Below are 22,807 nucleotides of genomic sequence, written 5' to 3'. Positions count from 1 at the left end.
CTGAAGAACCCCGTTACGCGGTATGGGTACAATGAGTACATGGCGCATCATTATGCGTTTATGACTAAGGTGGGGGAAGTGCGTGAGCCGGAGAGCTACGCAGAAGCGACAAAGGAGGCAAATTGGCGTGCCGCTATGGAGGAAGAAATGCGGGCACTAGATGCCAACGACACATGGGACCTCGTCAACCCTCCTCGACACTATAAACCGATCGGTTGCAAATGGGTGTACAAGGTAAAGTACAATGCCGACGGTTCGGTTCATCGGTACAAGGTCCAATTAGTGGCGAAGGGATACGCACAGACTCAGGGATTTGATTACGACGAGACCTTCGCCCCGGTAGCGAAGATGACGATGGTTAGTGTGGTACTGGCGGTTGATGCGGCAAGGGGGTGGAATATTCACCAGATGGACGTGAAGAATGTGTTTCTTCAAGGTGACCTTGAAGAATGGGTCTATATGATCCAACCTCCCGGTTTTCAGTCAAAGATGGACAAGTCAGCGGTGTGCCGGCTCAAGAAGTCGCTTTACGGTTTGAAACAAGCCCCCCGAGCTTGGAATGCGAAGATCACGCATCGGTTGCGTAAGATGGGGTTTGTGACCTCTAAATCCGACTCGTAGTTGTTCATCCGGCAAGGTCCGGACGGTCCGGTTTGCATCCTACTTTATGTTTATGATTTAGTCATCACCGAACCCGGACTCAATGAAATCGGTTGAGTAAAGTCCCAGTTGTCAGACGCATTTGAAATGAAGGACCTGGAGGACCTTCATTATTTTCTTGGGATCGAGGTGATCCGAACCCCCGACGGCATATTGCTCTCACAACGACACTATGTGTTGAATATGTTGTACAAGTTCGGTATGACGGAGTGCCAACTTGTCTCCACACCCCTGGACCGAAACTAGAAGCTCTGTCCCAACTCCAACTGACCTGCAATGAGAAATGGTTCCGACAAATCGTCGGAAGCCTGATATACTTGACAATCACTCGACCCAACCTCAGTTACACGGTCAGAGTGATCAGCTAGTTCATGCAGAAGCCGACCGTCAAGCACCTTCAGTGCGCACACCGGATATTCCGGTATGTGAGCGGCGCGAAGGACCGGGGATTGTTAGACCGGCATGGTATAACCGAAGAACTAGTCGGATATACAGATGCCAACTGGGCCGGTGATGCATCGGATCGCCGATCCACCTCCGGTTACATGTTTTCTCTGGGTAGCCCGGTTGTTGCGTGGAGCAGCAAAAAGCAGCCAACAGTGGCTCTATCGAGCACTGAGGCTGAATACCGGGGCGTTACCAATGCCACTTGTGAAGCCATCTCGCTTCGGCGACTACTGCAAGACCTGCAGTTTGAGGTCTCGACCCCGATCCTGCTCTATTGTGACAACATGAGCAACATTCAGCTCGCCAAGAACCCCGTGTTCCATGCTCAGACGAAGCACATAGAAGTTCACTATCACTTTGTGTGTGAGCAGGTTTTGAGCAGTGAAGTAGAACTTCGATATGTTCAGACGGATCGACAAATTGTCGATATCTTCACCAAACCACTCGGATTGGACAAGTTGTAGCACTTCACCGAAATGCTTGGTGTTCAGCATCCCGACATGCCGCACTTGAGGGGGAGAAAAGGAAAGGGAACGGATGGCACCAGACAAGGAGCCGGAGAGGAAGAAAGAACCAACAAAGGGGGAGCCAAGAGGAAAAAGGAAGCCAAGCCGACCGAAGGAGTTGGCACATCCGAAAAGGTCGGAACAAGTGGCAGTGGTGACAGAGTCAAGAAGGACAGAGCCGACCGGAAGAAAACGGCCAAGACCGAGATGTGGTCTGGTGTGGTGAAGGGCCTGAAACTGGAAGACGAGTTGGAGAACATCGACTCAGACAAGAGCTGGAACGAATCAAAGGAAACCGAATTGGTTCAAGATTCGGAGAAGTAGGATCAACTAAAAGCGAAACGGACATGGACGCAGCGGAAGTCGATGCCAACACGAAGGAACCGACGGGTCGACAAGCACCGGAGTCGCAGCAGCGAGGGAGCTGAAATGGGCCTGTTGAGCAGACAAGCCGACCGAGGAGGTCGAGGTGCGTAGAACCAGAAGGGTCGCGGCAAACAAGACCGGACCTAACGAGGAACGTGAGGCGGAGCAACGCCAAAAGGAGTTGGGTAGAAGAACTGGCTACCACGGACACTAACACCACAATCCGACCTCAAGTTGAGCTTGAGGGGGAGTGTTGAGCGAGCAAGCTCAACCGGATCCGGATCGGTTGAATAAGCATGAGTCGGATCAACATCCGGATGAGCCGGATCGGTATCCGGAAACAACCAGCCAGATCGGGGAGCTGGATTCGAGCGGGAACCAGAAGCCTAGTAGTAGCCTAGACTACTAGGTAATCATTGTCTCGCAGTTAGTGTCAGTTGCACGTGTGAGCATTGAAGTACCTGTCAGTACTTTTGTTAGTCCTTTATGGATTTGTATAAATAGTGTTGTTTAGCACGTTGTATGTACAGAGTTTTAGAGTTAATTTTTGAATATAGTTTTATGTTCTGCTCTCTCTATCTCCTCTGTGTTTTAAGCTTTTCCATTAAACCTTCATCTCATTTTTTGTTGCTATCCGGCTGAGCCGGTTTTGTCTGACGCTTCCGCACATTAACATTCACAGTAATCAAACCCTATTTTATAAAGGGCCCTCTTGCGTTGGAATCGAACACATATTTATTTCTTTAGCCAATATCATTCGTGTTTTCTTTCTTTCTTTGTTCTCGTCCCCTTGTACGTTCAATCGTCTTGTGATGAGGGAGCGTTCCGGGCGTGCCCATCCACCTCTCCTCCTCATAAAGGCGTACGAGCATTTGTGTCTTCCTTGTACGTTTGGTCGTCTTGTGACGAGGGAGCATTTCGGGTGTGCCCATGCACCTCTCCTCCTCATAAAGGCGTACGAGTGCGTGTGTTTGTGTCTTCCTTGTACGTTCGACCATCTTGTGAGGAGGGAGAGTTTCGGGCGCCCATGCACCTCTCCTCCTCATAAAGACGTACGAGCATTTGTGTGTGTGTTTGTGTCTTCCTTGTGTGTTCGGTCATCTTGTGACGACGGAGTGTTCGGGCTTGCCCATGCACCTCTCCTCCTCATAAAGGCGTACGAGCATTTGTGCGTGTGTTTTGTGTCTTCCTTGTACGTTCGAAGTCTTGTGACAAGGGAGCGTTCGGGCATGCCCATGCACCTCTCCTCCTCGTAAAGACGTACAAGCATTTGTGTTAGTATTCTCGTCCCTTTCCTTGTACGTTCGACGTCTTGTGACGAGGGAGCGTTCGAGTGTGCCCATGCACCTCTCCTCCTCATGAAGACGTACGTGCATTCGTGTTTGTGTTATCGTCCCCTTGTGTGTTCATCTTGTGTGCTCATCTTTGCTTGTACATGTTTGATCACTTGGCTCATGTGGTGATCTCGATAACTCGACGAGTCGTGATCAACGAAAGCCATCGGCCCCACAAATGGGGCAACGAGACCTTGCTCAGGAAGGGGTCGGGAAGTAGTATTGTCATAAAGCAAACCCTAGGTCTTCTCTATCCCTTCGTACTCCCTAGTTCAAGACCCCCGTGGTCCCGCCCAAGTAACACACACACGTGAAACTTCGCGACACCGTGTGCTCATCTCTTGTTATCCACCAACAGGTCCGCAATAGTATACATGTCGAGCCCGTGTGCTCACCATCCAGCTTCTAGTGGTTGGTCTGGATCAGTTACATAGCGAAGTCTGTGTGCCGACAAAGGCAATCGGAGACCAATTCAGATAGTCTTTCCTCCTTCTCACTTTCTCTTACCAGCTCCTTCGTTCAAGACCCTGGTGGTCCCACTCCGTTCCGACACATAAACGCGGTTTTCTGCGACAATGTTGTAATGATGCTCCCTTCCCTTGAGAACTATAAAAAGGGGCGGGTTGATGTCTATTAGCTCTCTTGTTGTTTTGGGGTATGCCAATTTAATAGATTGTTCTCTCTCTCTCTCTCTCGTTTGTGTTTTCTTCACGCTCATACGTGCCTTCTGTCACAAGTGGACTTCACAACGTTAGTCCTAGGCCTTCGTTCACCGCAAGAAGTCCGCGTGCTCGGCATCCAGAGGTTCAGCCTAAGTTAGTCTTCAGCCCGCACTCGCCGTTGCGAGTCCGTGAGCTCACTATATTCAATGCTAAACGCTCTATTTGTTTTCCTCTGGAACCATCGGAAAGAAGGGGGTTGGTATCGTTGTGTCTATGAGGGACCGTGATTTGTTGTGACTAGCCATCTAGAGGTCTGGTTCAGGTCAAGCCTTAGGATGCTCATGTCGTTGCAAGCTCCATCTGCGTGACCTTCCCCGGAACTTAGAGGAGGGAGCATTGGAGTTGTCGTCTCCTCCATGTACCGTGGTCCCCGTCACTGAGGTAGAGTCATTGTGCAATTCCCTATGGCTTGGCTAGCTTGACAGTTGTCGGCTTCACGAAGTGCACTTGCCGAAAGCTGTTGATTAGAGTATAGTCGGTGTTGATCAACCACCTAGTTGATCGACACATGAGGGTCTGGACGAGCAGACCCGATCAGGCCGAGCAAATTGGCCATATACGAGTTGGCCGACCAAGATGAGTCGGTCTGACTGAACAAGCCAACCAAGCAATAATCGAGCTGGCCGAACGAACCAAAGCTGACCTGGTCGACAACCAACCAAGACAAAAACCCATTCGTCTAGTGCCCATAGCGAACAAGACCTCCACCCTCCGACTCCCTAGTCCATGACGCATATGGTCCTGCCCAATCCGACCCGTAGACGCGGATAATCGCGACATCTTTGATGAACCCGACGTGAAAGGGCAACAAGGGAGATCCAATATGAGGGAAGGTGAGTCCGCCGTAAACCGCCTCGTGAATGCGCAGGAGAGCTCCGCTAGCCTTAACCGGGCCATCGAAACAATAGTTAGCGCATCGGGTGGATTTAATGGGAAAAAAGTCATAAGCTATGTGGAGGCCTACAAAGCTGAGATGTTCATGAGGGACATCCCGAAGGGCAAGTGACTGACATGATTCATTCAAGTAGTAACACCGAGTATCCACGCTGAGGTTCTCGAAATTGAGGCCGACTGTCGTAATTGGTCAGAGTTCAAGGACTGCCTCCTCGCAAGGTACGTCGTTGATGACTCACTCCGGATTTCGAAGAAGAAGCTTATGGAATGGGTCGAGCTCCCCGAGAAAGGAAGGAACATGACAGTGCTCCTTCAGGAGTTTGAGAAGCGTTTCGCCCGACTCTCAGCATTAGATAGGATGGTGCTCGACACGAACAAAGTCCTACTATTCATAAAAACAGTCGACGCACGAGACCAAGAGAAAGTGGGTCTCCTCCTAGAGATGGATGAAGGGATCACAACCATTTGGGCCATGGTAAAAAGGGTTTATAGCCTCTTTGACAAGAGGTGAGAGTGGAATGATGAAGGGTTGTCGTGCGGCTAGGCCACCAGAAGCGGAACCATTGAAGTGCCCACTCGAGCCGAAGAAACAAGGAGACGAACCGACACAGGCCCGCTGACCTTGGCAAACATTGTTGAAGGGCTATGGACGAGCTTACAAAGATTGCCCAAGCTTGAAGAGACGGCGCCTCCCCCCCCCCCCCCTCTTACATATAGAGGTGTATGTGGTGCGACAACAACAACCACATATGGAAGGATTGTGCGAACTTCGCCGAGGCTCTGAAGAACAATGTGGTGTACTTGTGGAATAGTTGGGTGCATGCTAGTGAGACGCGGAGGCCCGTGGAGATGAACACCGGATGTGGTGGAATGAAAAGGCTCATGGAGGAAGTCAAAGCACGACACGTGGAGGCCATCCACTACTTGGCCTCGGCCAATATCCAAGTAGGAGGTGAGACGAGCGTTAGCAAAGAAAGGGGCACCGGATTTTGGTCACTTGTCCTCGAAAGCTTCTAAAGTGTGGGGCTCAAGAAAGGAGAAGTGAGTTTGAGAAGTGATAGGATGAGGCGACCCAATTGAGGAGAGGACCAATCTCGCTGAAGCAGCCTACCAGAATTACAAGGCTTTTGGTTGACAAGAAGCGGGTCGGAAGCAATGAGAGAGATACGAGACTCGAGGCGTGCCTAAGGGAGGTGAAGGTAGCATGGCTTAGGCATGCAACGAGCGCAGGAAGGAGAAGGCCAAGTTGTTGGGCTTCAAGCTAAGCTTGCATTAATATCAATCATCTTTGGTGATCTCAACTCATTATGGATCATACTTTTTTTCCAAACAACATATTCTTCCATTAGTTTTACAAAGGCATATTAAATACAAAATACGAAATAGAGAAGCGAAATTTTTTCCCAACTTGTCTTTTTTAAGACAATGGCTAGCCATGAATCTTTCATTTGATAGAAATGATTGAGCACTTCCTCAAATTTCCCCATTCTCAGCATCTTGAGTATCACCACAAACTTTCAAGCCAGAACTAAGTACAAATGTATTTGACAAGATATTATGTGTTTGCATCTCCTTCATGAGGTTTAGTGCTTCCTCACCATGGTCATGTTCTACATAACCAATTATTAGTGCAGTCCATAGGATCACATCTTTGAATGGCAAGTTGTCAAAAACTTGACGTGCTACTTCAATCAATCCAATTGCCAACAAGAAGATCTTTGTCGAATCCTTTCTTAATTATCTTAGCATGCATTTGCTTGATGAATACTAGACTATTGTATGATTTCACGCTGCAAAGTAATGGTATAGTGTCTTGAGAAACACCTTTTTGTTACATTTTCTCAATACAAGAGATTACCTTCTCAACAGAATACATTATGGATCGTACTTTGTGGCTCCCTTGTGAGTGTTTGTCATTATATAGACGAAACCTAAGAGAGGTATAAGTTTGAAATCTTGCATATACATACATAGCTTGAGTTAGTTGATTGCAGAAGTTATCTTTGTAGATCATATCAAATCATAGATATTGTTATGAGCTTCCATTCAACCCATAGCTTCTGAAAATCAGACATGGTATAAGAGAGAGAGAGAGAGAGTTGTGAATGAAAACCCTCCTCTCCTAGGGCTCTCTCGTCTCCTTTGGTGGCTGCAATGGAGTCCGTCTCTCTTCTTCTTCTTCTGCAACAGAGACAATACGTCCTTTCTTAACCCTAAACCCTAAACCTTTGGGATTGGATTGAGGTGGCAGAGGGAGGAGGAGAGAGAGACAGACACACACACACACACACACACACACACGAGAAACAGAGGGGGTGGAAAAGCAGACATGGAGACTGCGGTGAAGTGCAGCGACACCATCATCACCACGGAGAAGGAGAAGGAGAAGGAGAAGGAGAAGGAGAAGGAGAAGGGGATGGGGAGGCGGGCGCCGCTGGATGGCATGAAGAAGAAGAAGAAGAAGAAGAAGAAATTCATGAGGTTTTTGGCTGCTGAGCTTCTCCGCGATGGAAGCATCTCGTCCTCTTGGCTTCTCTCCATGAGTGCCGCCGAGCTGAAGGAGTTCCTGCACACGGCACTCCTCCCCTGCCACCACAACCACGATGACAAGACATCCACATTCCTCCACCACGACCTTGAGCATCCCCACTTTATAGCTGCTTTGCAAGAAGCGATCCGGGACTGTTCTCCACCTGATACTCTCAAGAATAGGCTTCTAGATAAGCTGTCTGCATGGCTCACAGACCACAAATTCTTCAGCTTCATGTCTCCTTCCCTACTGGTGTCTTTTGTGAAGAATAGTGTGCCACAGGAGAACTTCAGGACACGGTTCCCTGTGCTTCATCTCCGTCAACAACCCCACTACTCCCCTCCTGCTCACATGATTTGGAGCATGGCAGCCCTTGAACTTATAAACCTTCCTCCTCCGGTGAGTGAAAAAGGTAATCACTCAGAAGAGGCTGCCAGAGTCTTACTGACATGTCTCAAGTCACTCATTGTCGGCCATGCCAGTTCTTCGACTGCCATCCTGGGCTTTGCTCCGCTCGTCCCTGTGTTTATGCACTCGTTGCAGCAATGTTCAAGCAGCAGTGTGACCATCGACAGACTCAAGCTCTTGCGTTCCATTGTAAGGGAGGTTCTAGGCTTCATATCTGTAGTGAGAAATAAAGATAAACAGGAAGGGACGGATGAAGTCGAGAATCTTTCTGTTACAGATTTGCGGGATGGGTTCTCCTTTATTTTTGAAGCCTTGAATATCAAGGTCAACATTGAGAAAATAGAAACACAATTAGAAGCAGGGGAATTGAAGCTCATGTTTCCCCTTGTCTCTACAGAGTTTACTGAGAAACTGGAGGAGTCTCAGATTGCAGAGGTTGACATTCTGTCTGAGGCTGTGAAAATTCACTTTGTATTGCTACAAATGATCTTAGAAGTGATCTACAGGAGAGAAAACAGACTTACTCGAGATAAGTCTAAAAAACCTTACATTGAGGAACTTAGTAGAACGATGGGAACTGTTGCAGTGAATGGTTTGGCAATGGTAGATAAAGGTACTCTTCAACTTTGTTAGTAAACTGCTATTTCTGTGCGCACTACACTGGTGTTGTGGAAGGACTTTGATAAGTAGGATGGCCTTCTAGGGGGGTGTGTGTGGGTATATATAAAGCAGATGAAGAAAAAATATCCTGTGTGCCCCTTCTATAAGCCACATGGAGCAAAGACCATCTCTTTTTTTCCTGGAATGCATACCTATGCCAAAGATCTGCAGTATCTTGTTTCAATGAGACCTCAAACTTGGAAATTCATAGACAGTGATCTGCACTTCGTTCTAGAATTTAGAAGCCGTAGTCTTTTGAAAGTGCTGAGCTATAAATCATACCTTATCCTTTATAAACTGAATGCTTCGGTCTTTTAAAGTACAAGCATGCCCAGTGTAACATTCAGAGTTAGTGCTTATATACTTCAAGTAAAGGACATGACTCAATACATTTATCTTTGCTGACTTTATTCAGGTAAAGATCTGATTCTGGATGCATTACTTTCCAACTCGTGTGCTTGGGACATTTTGGTAAGTAGCATCGAGTTTTTCACTGAAGGCAAAATGTAATAAAAATCTGGAATGACATAAACTGTGTTTTCCTTTATCAGGATGGCCAGGAAATTGAGCTCATTCATTTCTTGCTGTTCAAAGCCATAATTATCACTGGTAAGGTGGTGTCCATTAAAGATGTTATATCTGAAGCTACCGAATCAAAGATACACACGTTTTTCAAGAAAATCATGGTTGCACGCAAGATGGCTTCTGAGAAAAGGTGAACCTAAATATATACTGATCAGATGAAATAATGAGTATGTTTAGGTTCATTCGTATAATATTCATCATAATGAAGGTACTATGCTATCAAAGGAGTGTAACAAAGGAGAGAATCATAGGCAAAGTTTTATACAATCATAAATAAATGGAGGCAACTGGTTTTAAACCCCTTATCTTGACATTATGAAGTATTGTATTTTAGGATAGTAATTGTAACTTGTAGATTTTTTTGATATAACTTTGATAAGAACAAAAACTTGTTTGTATAATTGAAGCTAAAGCATGAGTGCTAAGTGGCACATGAGAGAGATAGAGTTTCCTAAAGCTCCATTATCGTGATCTCAACGCATATGGTGAAACAAGGCTTTGACAAAGTTTAAAAAGTGCATTAGAGGTGTACTTGTACAGGTCAGACATGGCAAGCAATGATCTGGTGATGGTATGACCCATGTGCCTTATATCCTAGTACTTGTGGTCTCTGTTGTCATCAGCATTCCATTGCTCGTTCTATGGTGACTTCTTGACACACTGTTAATGGAGATACGTAACACAGAAGAAATCAAGTGATATGCGATTCCAGTTGTATTTTGCATCCTATTATAAGGGTTTGCTCCCTATGATTTTGAAGCTTGAGCTATATGTGGCAAATTTGTTGGGGGTCGGTCTTCTCCATCATTACTCAAATAGTGAAATCCACGTAGACACTGGCATACTTATATCCAATGTGTTTACCTATTCAAATATGTTCTTTGCCTCTAATCTCTTCAAATAATTCGCAAAATCTTTCAAGTCTAGTATGCAAAGTTCTCATCCTGCCTTGAACAGTAGTTGGTGGGAGGAAACTTTGAATTGACATTGTTTTGTGAGCATTACTTGTAGATGCCTGTGTACCTCAGTTTCTATATGGATAAATCCTTTGTAAAGTTCATGAAATGATCTTTGTAGGAGGCCATCTTTGGCGGAAGTGGCTTCCTTTGTGTGAGCCAAGTCTTTTGGATATAGAGGTGCGATAGGTGCTGCCAGAGTACCTTGTCCCCTTCATCAATTCAGCATGGATGCTCTTGTATGGGATATATGCTTTGCAATGTGTCGTCTGTGCTATTATGACTAGAGAACGTTCTATTTGTGCTGACATGTACATGGGCAGGCATGGAGCGCATATGGCTGCACCGTACATGAGGGCAGGGGTGACCATGGTGTCAAATACCATACTTTGGTACAGGACTCTCGGAAGTGTGCTTAGAGGTGCGATAGGTGCTGCCAGAGTACCTTGTCCCCTTCATCAATTCAGCATGGATGCTCTTGTATGGGATATATGCTTTGCAATGTGTCGTCTGTGCTATTATGACTAGAGAACGTTCTATTTGTGCTGACATGTACATGGGCAGGCATGGAGCGCATATGGCTGCACCGTACATGAGGGCAGGGGTGACCATGGTGTCAAATACCATACTTTGGTACAGGACTCTCGGAAGTGTGCTTAGAGGTGCGATAGGTGCTGCCAGAGTACCTTGTCCCCTTCATCAATTCAGCATGGATGCTCTTGTATGGGATATATGCTTTGCAATGTGTCGTCTGTGCTATTATGACTAGAGAACGTTCTATTTGTGCTGACATGTACATGGGCAGGCATGGAGCGCATATGGCTGCACCGTACATGAGGGCAGGGGTGACCATGGTGTCAAATACCATACTTTGGTACAGGACTCTCGGAAGTGTGCTTTGTGACACTGCCTGTTCTAACATAGCTAGAGTTACATGTCCTTGAGTGAGTTGATCCTTGGTGGCTTGTAGGAATCCGCAATGGTTCGGTTTCGTCTTGACTGGTTTGGCGTTGTCCAAACCAAACTGGTTTGGGAGTTTTCAAACTTGAACTGAACCAGCTCCTAAACCGGGTAAGCCAAACTGATTATTAACCTTAACCGGTTTAGCCCAAAAAGGTTTGGTTCAGCTTGAGACATCCCAAGCCAAGCTCAAACCGGTTAAGGAAGCTCAAGCCTCAAGTGAACTGAACCGCCAAAACGTTTAAAAACAGTTTAATGGCTCAGTTCAGGCTTGAGCCAAGCTGTTGCTGACTCCTAGTAGCTTGGGTCATAGAGAAGTGCCCTTGTACTTGTAATGGGACTCTTAGATATACATACGAATCCATTACTTCAACTTGCCCTCCTGATAGGGTGAAGATAGCTTGTGGGCGAGTTGGAGTGATCGCTCTATCCAACCCCTGGGGGCCTTGGACCATGGTTCTCACTGTTAAGTCAGAAAAATATACCGAAACACAAAAATCAAAGATATTGAGAGGCATGGATGTGTTGAAGATCATGGCCTTAATCTTTCCTATGTTTATGGTGGGGCCCCTTTTGTGGCAACTGAGTGAGTGGTAAAAATGGTTGCAAAATTAATGAATAGTAAACTGAATTGTGTGTTCCTCGTTATGAAACTGAAGTGGGTGATGGATCCAATCATATCTTCCCTGACCACTAATAATTTACACCAGGTCATAATGATTGAGTTATTTGAGTTGAAGTATCATCATACTCATTATCAAATTTACAGTGGTAACTTGTATTATGATACATTACTGTAATTACATGAAAGGACTTATAGGAGCTTGGCCCTCCGATAGAGTAAACAGTTTGTTAAGGATGCATTTTGCAGATTAGTCTCGAAAGATCCTTTGGATTCTCATTCTCAATCTCAAATTTAACCCTCAGTAATTATAAGAAGTAATTATGAACCTCTCTTGAAGCCTTGATCAATCTCTCAAACTTCAATATCTATAAATAATTCTGGCAATAATACAATTTCTCTAAAGTTGTACATATTCATGCATCTTTTAAACCTAATGCTTCAATCTCGAGACATCATAATAGCAAAAATGGATCTTCAATACATTATGATATAGTTTTAGTGCACACAAGTATACACTTATTTAATATTTGCAGGGAAATTATTAATGTATTTGTTAATAAGGCATTTAAAAATTCTGTTTCACTTTCATCGTGATTTGTTTACAAAACTCCTCACATTCCTACGCACATTATGAATATTTGGAAGGGGTGACATATGCAGGTTGGACCAAGTGTCATCCTCTGAGACTAATTTCTACTTAATTGTTGTGGCATTTCTTTTTCTAGAAATTGCATACACCCTGTTCTTTTAGTGGTGACAAGTTTGGTGACTCCCAACTATCCCTATCCATATTACAGAATAGTTATGAATATGTTGCTTTCAAACAAGGATACCATTTCTCATTTGTACTTCATAATTAGCTTAACCTTATGCTATTGTAGAGTTTCTAGCATGCTAAGACCTTTTGCATGCATGGTGTTACCATTATTTTCACCTTGTGTTTCTCATATGGATCTTGGTTTGATTTATACACAAAATGGAAGGTGATTTGCATACCACTGTTATTCTTATCTTGTGTGTCTCGTATAGATATTGGCTTGATTTTATACTATCTGTATTGCTAATGCACTAAACAAAGGATTGATAGCATCCGGTTTCAGTACCATCAGACCCTATTTCATAAGTATAAAATATAGAATCTAAGTGGCTGAAATTAGTCTTGGAGTAATTATAAACGTAACGTCTATGATAGATATGCAGGTTTTTCAATTTTAATATGATTTATATAGTACAGAAACATCCTCCACGTCCAAATATACTTCTATGTTGTTTTCAATGTTCTCTAAGATGGGAAGATATAATTTCTCAAGAGGAAGACAATGAGACCATCAACACAACAAGACCTCTACTTCGTTGCTTTGTTGTAACCTCGTCCAACCTCCTAAATAAACTTATGATGGCTCCTTTTCTTCCTCTGTCACCATAGAACACAATCCCCTACTTTATAGGCCCGCTCATCCTTTAGAAATAATGCAACAAGTATTAAAGAAAACGCTCTCCACTCTTAGCATTGCCTCTTTATCTTGTCATTGCGTTTTCTTCTCTCCTATTGTTGTATTTTTCTCCTGTTGCTTTTTTTCTTTATGCCTATCTCTATTCCTCTTTTAGGAGTGCCTTATCCTCTCTGTAAAGATTTATCCTCAAATTGCATATATGGGCTTTGCCAAATTATAATAATAGCCAAATCCCTAGCATAACTCTCTTAGGACTTGAATCTTCCATTTTTTTATGCTTCATTCTTCAATTGCTATGCCATTAGTGGCATTCAATTTGTCATTTGAATATCCTCCACTTGTGATCCAAAATCACGGACATGATTACTATTTAGTCTTCATTGCTCACTATTGAAGATTTATTATGCTCATTTTCATGATAGGATTTGCCTATTGTAGAGCTTTTATGGTGTTTTGGGTATTTACCATGCCTTCTGCAGTTTTTTCTAAAAGCATAAAAAATAATAAAAATTTGTTTTAATGTCTTTTTACTGAACTTATTGACTTTTTTAATAAAGGAGCCTTTACTCATTATGAATCCAAGGAATATTTGTGAACATTTGTGTCTAATAAAGATATCTGAGTTGGGCATTTCCATTGGATGTTGGACTCAGCTTTTCTCATAACCGTTTCCATTTATGTTTACTCATTTGTGTTTTTGGTTCAAATTGCTAGTTTTATAGTAGAATGAACCTTTTGTCTGAAAAAGACTGTTGGAATAGTGTAAGACTTAGCTTTTGAGTTTGTTTTATGCTTCATGCAATTTGCAGTTTCTACACCATTTAGGTGTGTGCATTTTGATTCCTAACATATTCTTGATTGCGTGAAATTCTAATTTTCATTTGTAGATCGAACGGTGATAGTCAAGATAATGTAGAAGAGCTAGCAAGGAACATTAATGTCCCGTATGGATTAGTGGAGAAATTGAAGTCTGGGCAAACAACAAAGAAACTATTAGAGAATATTCTGCAAAGTGATCGAGCTCTAATTGGTCAGTCTTGATCATCTTTTCTTTTTTGGCTATTTTTTTCAATGTAAATAACATCGATGGCATATTTCTGTGTAATTTTATATGAATATGTGTTTCCTTATAGATGAACACTTCAAAGGATAAGAAAAGACTACTTGCATATTTATATTCTGTGTAATTTTATTTGAATATGTGTTTCCTTATAGAGCAAGATGCTTGTGTATGAGGCTGAATTGACCAATGAGAAAAATTCAATTTACAATGTGATCCATTGCACGTGTACAGAATGGTATTGAAAAGATAGAACTGTCAATCTCTACTTGCTTCAAGCCTTTTGAAAGGAATTACCATACCCATTATTAGGACATTGCCCAGCTATTTGTCACGAGGAAGACCAAAACTAGTTGACCTCCAAACTCAGTTGTCATTATCTGGTTGCATGGTAAACCAAAACAAACATATGATAAAACCATAAATTGTGAATGCTCAAATTACTTTTTCTACTACTGGCTGTATCATTAGAATATAGAGAAAGGTTCTCAAAGAGCTTAGAGATCTCAGTGCTAATTCTCACCATGACATGTTTCACGAGGTCTAAACTTGAAATCCCCAGCATGTTTACGTTCCACCTGTAATGTGAGCCTGCAATGTGGAAAAAAAATCAATTTTGTGTGTGAAGCTTTGTCTCTCCCTCCTGTGTTCCTCCCTCTCGTTCCTCTTGCTGCTGCTTGGCAAAATCTTTTTCCTTCTGCTCTTCTTGTGAGAAAAGCTGTTAATAGCAGCAGCAGAACAGTTAGAACAAAATAGACACAGCGAAGCTGTGAGAAGGCTGTTAGACAGCAGTAGAAAAAATGGTTGCAAAGAGTAGAGACACAGCCAAAGAGTAGATCTTGTTTTTAAGTAGCAACAAAAGTAAAAGTCTTTACAAAAGAGGCAGCTATAGCCTATTTATACAAAATTGGGGAAAGTGGGTGAAATGGTTGTTTGGTAGTGAAGTGACACTTGTACTACCAAATAGCTACAAAAAACTAGGAATGAGTGGGAATATCTTTGAAAAAGTGGAAGAGAGAAAAGGTATTTAAAGCGTTGCAGATTCTAGAGAGAGAAGGGATTGAAAGAGTTGCAAATTCTAGAGAGAGAATGGATTGAAAGAGTTGCAAATTCTAGAGAGAGAAGAATCTAGGAAGAGAGAGAATGTAGAATAGAGATAATAATGATGAAAGAGAGTGCAGGTCTGGAGCTGCCACCCTCCAACACTTATTGCTGATGTTGTCGTTTGTTTTTCTCTTCGTGAATCCTTCCTATTTCCTTTGGCTGTTTGCTTCGACTTTTACTATGAATTTACTGTCTCATATCTTTGTGTAAATTTTGAGAGTGATGGTTGTCGACATCCTTGTCATGGTGGGAGTCACTGCTAAAGAGTTTTTAGAGACAATGGTGTCAGAACTTGTCTGGATTTGCTAGAGATGGAGACATCCTTGAGTGGTGATTACTCGAAATAGATAACCTAAAAGCTAATGATTTGAGGCATTTTTAGGGGACTAACTATAAGCTACCAGAGCGTTTGTAGTCCTAGTAGATATGAAATAGGGGAATCTATGTACTCTGACTGGAATTGTCAGACATTGTTTGTGGCTAGCACTATTGGAGTAAAACAAGGATGCCAATTGTCACTCACTCTCATCTGTCTTTATGTAGATGAGATATCGAGTCAACTAGAGTTACAAGTGGCATACACATGATTCTATTATGTATCTAGGACTAAGATTTACTATGCTTCGGTTCTCCCTACGGAAGGCTGCTTGTGCTCAAGTTTCTTGTGTATATGCCGCAGCCTTTGGTGCCCTTGAAGATAAATTTCTCATATCCAGTTTAAGAACCACAAACAAGATTGCGATTGTTTAATACACTTGTAACCCCAACTCTTCTCTATAGGATGACTTTTTGGACTGAGATTTCATAGGGGACTTAATTGGATATATTTGGAGAGATCTTTCGTCCAATGATTTTGTCCACATGAAAAGGAGCAAAATATAGGTGCTCCATGATATAATCTGGATGGAGTTGGGAGCAGCCCCATTACTAAATAAGGCTCTTATTCCGATCAATGACCGGTATCCAATGATTTGGGAGCTCCCGAAGAAAAGGTACAGGAGATTCACACTGATGTCATGAAAACAGTTTACAAGACATGGAGAAGTTGTTGAGGCAGCACCATTTCTCATCCAACAAGTCAATCAAGGACTATACAAGTTCAGTCTTGATGAAGACACTCGGAAGAGAGTAAAATAGATCAAGCAATGGCAATGAGCTGAGCATGTAGGTCACGGTCTTGCCAACCCTTGTCACCGAAAAATAAAGGACATTATTACCTGGCACTGAAGCTGCCTCCCAAAATTTGGAGATCTCTCTATCTTTGAGCAATCCATTTTGGAGGTTTTTCAAAGGCCAGATGTCTCAGCCTTTTCCAAAGTTCCTAGGTATCTGGATTCCTTAGTACCTGATTTTCAGTTATATTTATTCTAGTTTGCTGTCGCAAAGGGAAGAAATAACTATCCCTCCATGTGATTGATAGTCCTCCATACCTAATAAGTAATGGATGAAGGCAGCACGAGGATTAGGGTTTAGGTCAAAAATAGAGAGGGAGAGAGAGAGATGCACGCTGTCTTGGGTACAAAGAGTGTACCTCTTTTTTGGTTTTTTAGATATTATGTATATACAAGTCAAAAGTGTGCTACGAGTGCGTTCACACTTGTGCACTAATAAAAGGCATGATTGCCTTTTATTCCCAACAACCTCCCACCTAAAGGCAATGTGCCATGAGAGAAAAAAAAAGAAAATCAGATAAGTCCAAGTATGTACAAAGCTGAACTACATACATCTATCCAACTCCCATCATCTGTCGGCAATGAGCAAATCGCTCAGCTGGAAGACCCTTCGTGAGAAGATCTTCAGGATTATTATTTGTATGTACTTTGACAAGCTCAATGTTCTTGCTGTCAAGTACATCTCTGATGAAGTGATACTTCACCTCTATGTGCCTCGTCTTTGCATGAAAGACTGGTTTCCGAGCTAGCATGATAGCACTCTGGCTGTCACAATGAAGAATAGGTAACTCTGTAATGCCAAGATCTCTCACTAGATATGAAAGCCATAAAGCCTCTTTGCATGCCTCAGTGGCAGCAACATACTCTGCCTCTGTAGTAGACAATGCAACACACTTCTGTAGTCTGGAGATCCAAGAGACTGCTCCTCTTGTGAAAGTAAACACATACCCAGAAGTAGACTTCCTGCAGTCTGCGTGTCCCGCATAGTCCGCATCCGTAAAACTAACGATAGATGCCTTTTGCTTTCCAAAGGAAATGCCCAAGTCCTTTGTGCCTTTGAGGTATCTCATAATACCTTTCACCGCTTCCCAATGCTTTTTGCCAGGATTTGCCATGTACCTACTAACCACTCCCACTGCAAAGGCAATATCAGGGCGTGTAGCAACCATCACATATATCAAACTTCCAACGGCAGAAGCATATGGAACCTTAGCCATTTCAGCCTTCTCATCATCAGATGTAGTAGGGCTGTCTTCTGCACTGAGTTTCAAATATGGAGGCAATGGAACCCCAATTGTTTTCTCCCCCTCCATATTGAAACACTGCAAAACCTTAGAGATATACTCCTGCTGAGATAGAAAGAGTACCCCTTTTGATCGGTTTCGGAGTATTCGCATGCTAAGGATGTGATTTGCATCACCAAGATCCTTCATAACAAAGCTGCCATGAAGGCTTTGCTTCAATGAATCTAAGGCATGAATATCCTTGCTAGAAATCAACATATCATCAACATACAAAACCAAGATAATCAGGCTGCCATCTCCTGCCTTCGTGGTGTACAAGCAGTGGTCCACTTGACTTCTACGAAAACCTTGAGACTGCATAAATGCATCAAATTTATGATACCATTCTCTTGGTGCTTGTTTCAACCCATAGAAACTCCTTTTGAGCTTACAAACCATCTTCTCTTTGCCTTTAGCCACAAAACCTTCAGGCTGCTGCATATATATGTCTTCATGCAGATCGCCATGTAAAAAGGCGATCTTCACATCCATCTGTATGAGCTCCATATCTTCAGCTGCAACGAAGCCCAAAATGATTCTTAATGTAGTCATCTTGACTACTGGCGAGAAGATCTCATCAAAATCAACTCCATATTCCTGCTTGTATCCTTTTGCAACCAATCTTGCTTTGTACTTTGGCGAGGAATCAGAAATGACCTTCATTTTATAAACCCATTTGCATGGAAGTGTTTTCTTACCTTTAGGCAACTGCACCAAATTCCAAGTGTCATTTTTCTCAAGAGATTCCATCTCTGACAACATGGCGTTATACCATTTCTTGTTGTCTTGTCTGTCCATTGCTTCCTTGAAGCAAGACGGTTCGCCACAATCAGTCGCAATGACATAATCATCCACACTATTTGCATCAGGAACAAATCTGTCAGGCTGTCTAGTAACTCTAGACGATTTCCTAACCCAATGCTCATTGTTTGGTAGCTGTTGAGCCTGCAAATCATCATTTTCAATTTGCAGTCCAGGCATTTCAGCCTGCAAATCAGCATTCACAGCTTGCTGTTCTAGCTGTTCCTGCACATTTGGGGGCTCATCATTATTGGCAAAGGCTGGCTGATCATTTCCAACCTCATTTTCTGCATTTGCAGGTAAGTTTACAACAGATGTTTGCTGCTGTACAGTGGGCACATTTTCCTGTCTAAAAGGTATTTCTTCTCAGAATACAACCCTACGCACTTCCTCAGTCTTTTCGGGTTGTTTATGCATGCAATTTTACCGGAAGATAACATCATTGCTGCGTACTATTTTTCTTTTCTCGGGATCCCACAATCTATACCCCATTTCACCCTCGTCACCGTATCCTAGGAAAATACATTTGCAGGACTTTGGCTCAAGTTTGTTGCGTTCTTCTTTACGAATGTGCACAAAAGCCTCACAGCCAAACACTCTCAAGTGAGCATATGAAGGTGGCTTGCCTGACCACACTTCTTGGGGTATTCCCCCTCCCAAAGACCTGTTAGGTGACCGATTAATCAAGTGAATAGCTGTCATAACAGCCTCTGCCCAAAAACCATGGGGTAATGCACCATGAGACAACATAGTATGGACCTTATCTTGAATAGTCCGATTCATATGCTCTGCAACTCCATTTTGGGGTGGATTATAAGGGGCAGTGAGTTCCCTCTTTATCCCTTTGCTGTCACAAAATGCTTGAAAAGCCTTGGACACATATTCCCCACCATTGTCAAAGCGAAGACACTCAAGTGTCTTATCAATTTGATTCTCAACTAATGCCAAAAATGTTCGAAACTTGTTGAGCACTTCATCCTTGCTACGAATAGGGTAAACCCATACCTTCCGTGTAGCATCATCGACAAAAGTGACTAAGTATTTCTTTCCTCCTAATGATAGCCTTGGCATCTGACATACATCTGAATGTACTAACTCAAGCGGGGGCGACTTCAGCGAAAGAGACTTTTTATGAGATGTTTGTACATGTTTACCATAAATGCAATGATCACAATGTTCAAAATCAGCATAACGAAGATATGGCAAGTAACCCAAACGAGACAATACTTTCATACCAGATTCACTCATGTGTCCCAACTGGCCATGCCACAAAGAAACACTAGGCTGCTCGGTTATGGAAACAACATGATCACTCACACTAGATACATGAAGAGGATACCAAGTATCACTTTTACTACCCTTGGCAATAACTCTAGATCCCTTACAAATCTTCCATTTCCCATCACCAAAGGTTGTGTGAAATCCATCATCATCTAGCTGTCCTGTGCTAATCAAGCTCTTCTTGACCTGAGGTACATGCCGTACATGCTGAAGTGTGAAAGCAAAACCATGCTGAAACTGTAATTGCACATGCATAGTTTTCCCCAAGATGGACAACACCATGTCGACCCCCTGTGTAATCTGAAAACCACTCATGATGAGGGGTGACGTGAAAAGAAGCACTGGAATCGAGTATCCAAGTGTGCATGTCACCATCCGTATCTGCAAGTAAAGCATGTTCTCTATGGCATGATGAAACAAAGAGTACATCATTTCCACTATCACTATCATGAGTGACAACATTCACCTCTTCAATTTTAGTATTGCCTTTCCTTGGTTGAATGTCTCTCATTTTCTTCAATGAAATCATCTATCTTCTTGCCCTTTCCTTTCTCTTTCTTCCATTTGAAACAATCACGTTTAAAGTGACCCTTTTTGCCACAGTGATGGCATTCTACATCTTTACCACATGATTTACTACGGCCATAACTATTAGGTTTGCCTCTTTGTTGTGACCAACCCCTCATGCAACGCACTAGAGGACTTATTGGATGCATTATTTTGCCGACTCATCTCTTCCATGAGTAGAGAACGCTCTACATCGGCATAAAGAAGCATCGCATTTGAATTGCTCATAGTAGTCCTGAAAGTATCCCAACTTTTTGGCAAGGTGCAAAGTAAAAATGTGGCCTTAAACTCATCATCAATGATGAATTTCAAGGCAACCAGTTGGCTGAAAATGGAATTGAACTTACTCAGGTGAGTTACATGGGTGTGCCCTCTGTCATACGCAAATCCATAAGTTTCTTAAGCCAATAAACTTTGCTAGTTGTCGTCTTTTGGGCATACAGTTCCTCTAGTCTAGTCCATATAGAATAGGCAGAGTCCAAACCTTCGATATTAAAAAGCAAGGCATCAAAGATTGACAACTCAATAGTCGAGCGTGCAAGCTCGTTCAACTCTTGCCAATCATCTTGGTCCGTATTTGTAGGCTTTATCCCTTTGACTTTTATAGGCTTTGCATGCTTCTTTTGCAACAGGATGTTGTAGTATTGCTTTTTCCAAACCGCAAAGTTATGTGCACCCTCAAGCTTCTTGATGTGCATAAGGTGGCTACTTTCACTGTTGCTAGTCATGATTTCTTAGCCCAAATGGAGGACCAAACCTGCACTGCAAAAAACGGGACCTGCTCTACAGAAACCCTAAACTCTGCTCTGATACCAGTTTGAAGGCAGCACGAGGATTAGGGTTTAGGTCAAAAATAGAGGGAGAGTCTGAGTGAGAGAGAGATGCATGCTGTCTTAAGTACAAAGAGTGTACCTCTTTTTTGGTTTTTTAGATGTTATGTATATACAAGTCAAAAGTGTGCTATGAGTGCGTTCACACTCGTGCACTAATAGAAGGCACGATGGCCCTTTATTCCCAACAATGGAGACGTCCTAAATCAGTCATTTCAAATGTGGTTTTAAGGTTAGTGCAGAGCTGCTCTAATTTAGACCAAGGGACCGTGTAATTAGAAGGTCATGAACATATAATATGATCAAGCATAACAAATCAGCATAGCAGTGCTGAAATCCAAGAGAGAGAAAGAATGCATCAAATTTATTATACCAAGCTTTGGGAGATTGCTTTAAGCCATACAATGCTGAGTAACCCATAGTCCATGTTTTTTTGCTGAAATCTCAAAATCTGAAGGTTGTTCTATATGAACTTCCTCTTTCAAGTCATCACTAAGGAAGGATGACTTTCATTTGAAAGATAGGCCATTTGTTGTTATGCTGCATAAATGTTTTTTTCAAGCTCAGGGTTAAATTGAGCTTGGTGTCCAATTAACTCGTCACCTGCTGGCTGGAACCTCCAATGGTCATGCATACATGCTTGATACCATTTCATTTTCTTGTTTTGTTTTTCATCACATAAATATGGGTTACATTGCATACATTCCAGCTCAATATTTATGTTTGATCTTAAGGTTGGCTTCTACAACTTGGGGAGACGGAGTTGCAAGGTTTAGTTGAGGTCAACTTTGGTCATAGTTCTCAATCTATGAAAGGCAAGACGATAAAGAAGCTAGAAACCGATGGGCTTGAATATCCTCTTGATCTAGGAGTTACATTTCGTGAAGCTGAAAGTCTCTTCTTCTTGGATACAACTGGTGAAAACGAGGGCAAAGCTGGTGAAGGCAACTTGAACTCTGTTTCTAATGTCTGTACATCAGAAGGCAAGTCTTGGAAACGAAAAAAAAGGCAGGTACTTTTTCAAAGGCATGGGCAGCTGATGAGCAAAGAAGAGAAAGAAAACAAATCAGATACAAATGAAGAAGATGATGAAATACTGACAAACTCATCTTCAGATGAGATGGTAAGCATTGCTGAAGGTTCGTGGTTAAAAAGGTATAAAGAAGATCTTGCATTGGCTAGTTGATGTACAAGCTGATCTTTTTCAATGACAGATTATGCTTTATATATCATTTTTAAGAGTGAAAAGGGTAATAACTCATATTTTTGTTACTCATGCTGCTGCGATATTTGTTGTGTATTGAGAGGTTCTTGATCTTTGTTATGTGGATTGTGTATATTCCTTGCATTATTTGCAAGGCTTCAAATTTTGCATTAGTCGAAGCTTATTAGCATAGAAATTTATTTGATATCCTATATAGGATTATGGATATTGTAGCATGTTAACACAAAAAATGTTATGACAATTAAGAGTTTTACTGACCGACTACACAGTTACAGAAAGCAAATAATATGTTGAGATAGAAAGAATTGCGTAGTGTAGTGATTGTATATTGATCTCCTATAAGGTTTATCTTTTTGAATATATTGATGCAGTTACTG

General features: G+C 42.6%; 1 protein-coding gene across 1 annotated transcript; it reads left to right on the top strand.

Annotated features, from left to right (window-relative positions):
- The first annotated feature begins 7,243 nt into the window (after window positions 1-7,243).
- Window positions 7,244-22,688, top strand: LOC147850636 (uncharacterized). Its single transcript, XM_087336301.1, has 5 exons — window positions 7,244-8,480; window positions 8,943-8,998; window positions 9,079-9,242; window positions 13,995-14,137; window positions 21,940-22,688. Exons 1-5 carry the CDS (start codon window positions 7,259-7,261, stop codon window positions 22,389-22,391), a joined length of 2,037 nt encoding a protein of 678 aa, XP_087192427.1. The 5' UTR covers window positions 7,244-7,258; the 3' UTR covers window positions 22,392-22,688.
- The last annotated feature ends 119 nt before the right edge of the window (window positions 22,689-22,807 follow it).

This window comes from Azolla caroliniana, unplaced genomic scaffold, assembly GCF_043228905.1.
Source record: "Azolla caroliniana isolate FFs.n. ecotype wild unplaced genomic scaffold, voAzoCaro1.0.p SCAF_21, whole genome shotgun sequence".
NCBI classification, from domain to species: domain Eukaryota; kingdom Viridiplantae; phylum Streptophyta; class Polypodiopsida; order Salviniales; family Salviniaceae; genus Azolla; species Azolla caroliniana.
The sequence above is the reverse complement of the archived record's forward strand: the minus strand, read 5'-3'. Positions and strand labels throughout refer to the sequence as shown.

Coding starts and splice junctions, on each gene's coding strand:
- LOC147850636 (XM_087336301.1), top strand. CDS start 7,259: ATGGAGACTGCGGTGAAGTGCAGCGACACCATCATCACCACGGAGAAG. Junction 8,999..9,078: donor CGTGTGCTTGGGACATTTTG/GTAAGTAGCATC, acceptor TTCCTTTATCAG/GATGGCCAGGAAATTGAGCT. Junction 9,243..13,994: donor AAGATGGCTTCTGAGAAAAG/GTGAACCTAAAT, acceptor TTTCATTTGTAG/ATCGAACGGTGATAGTCAAG.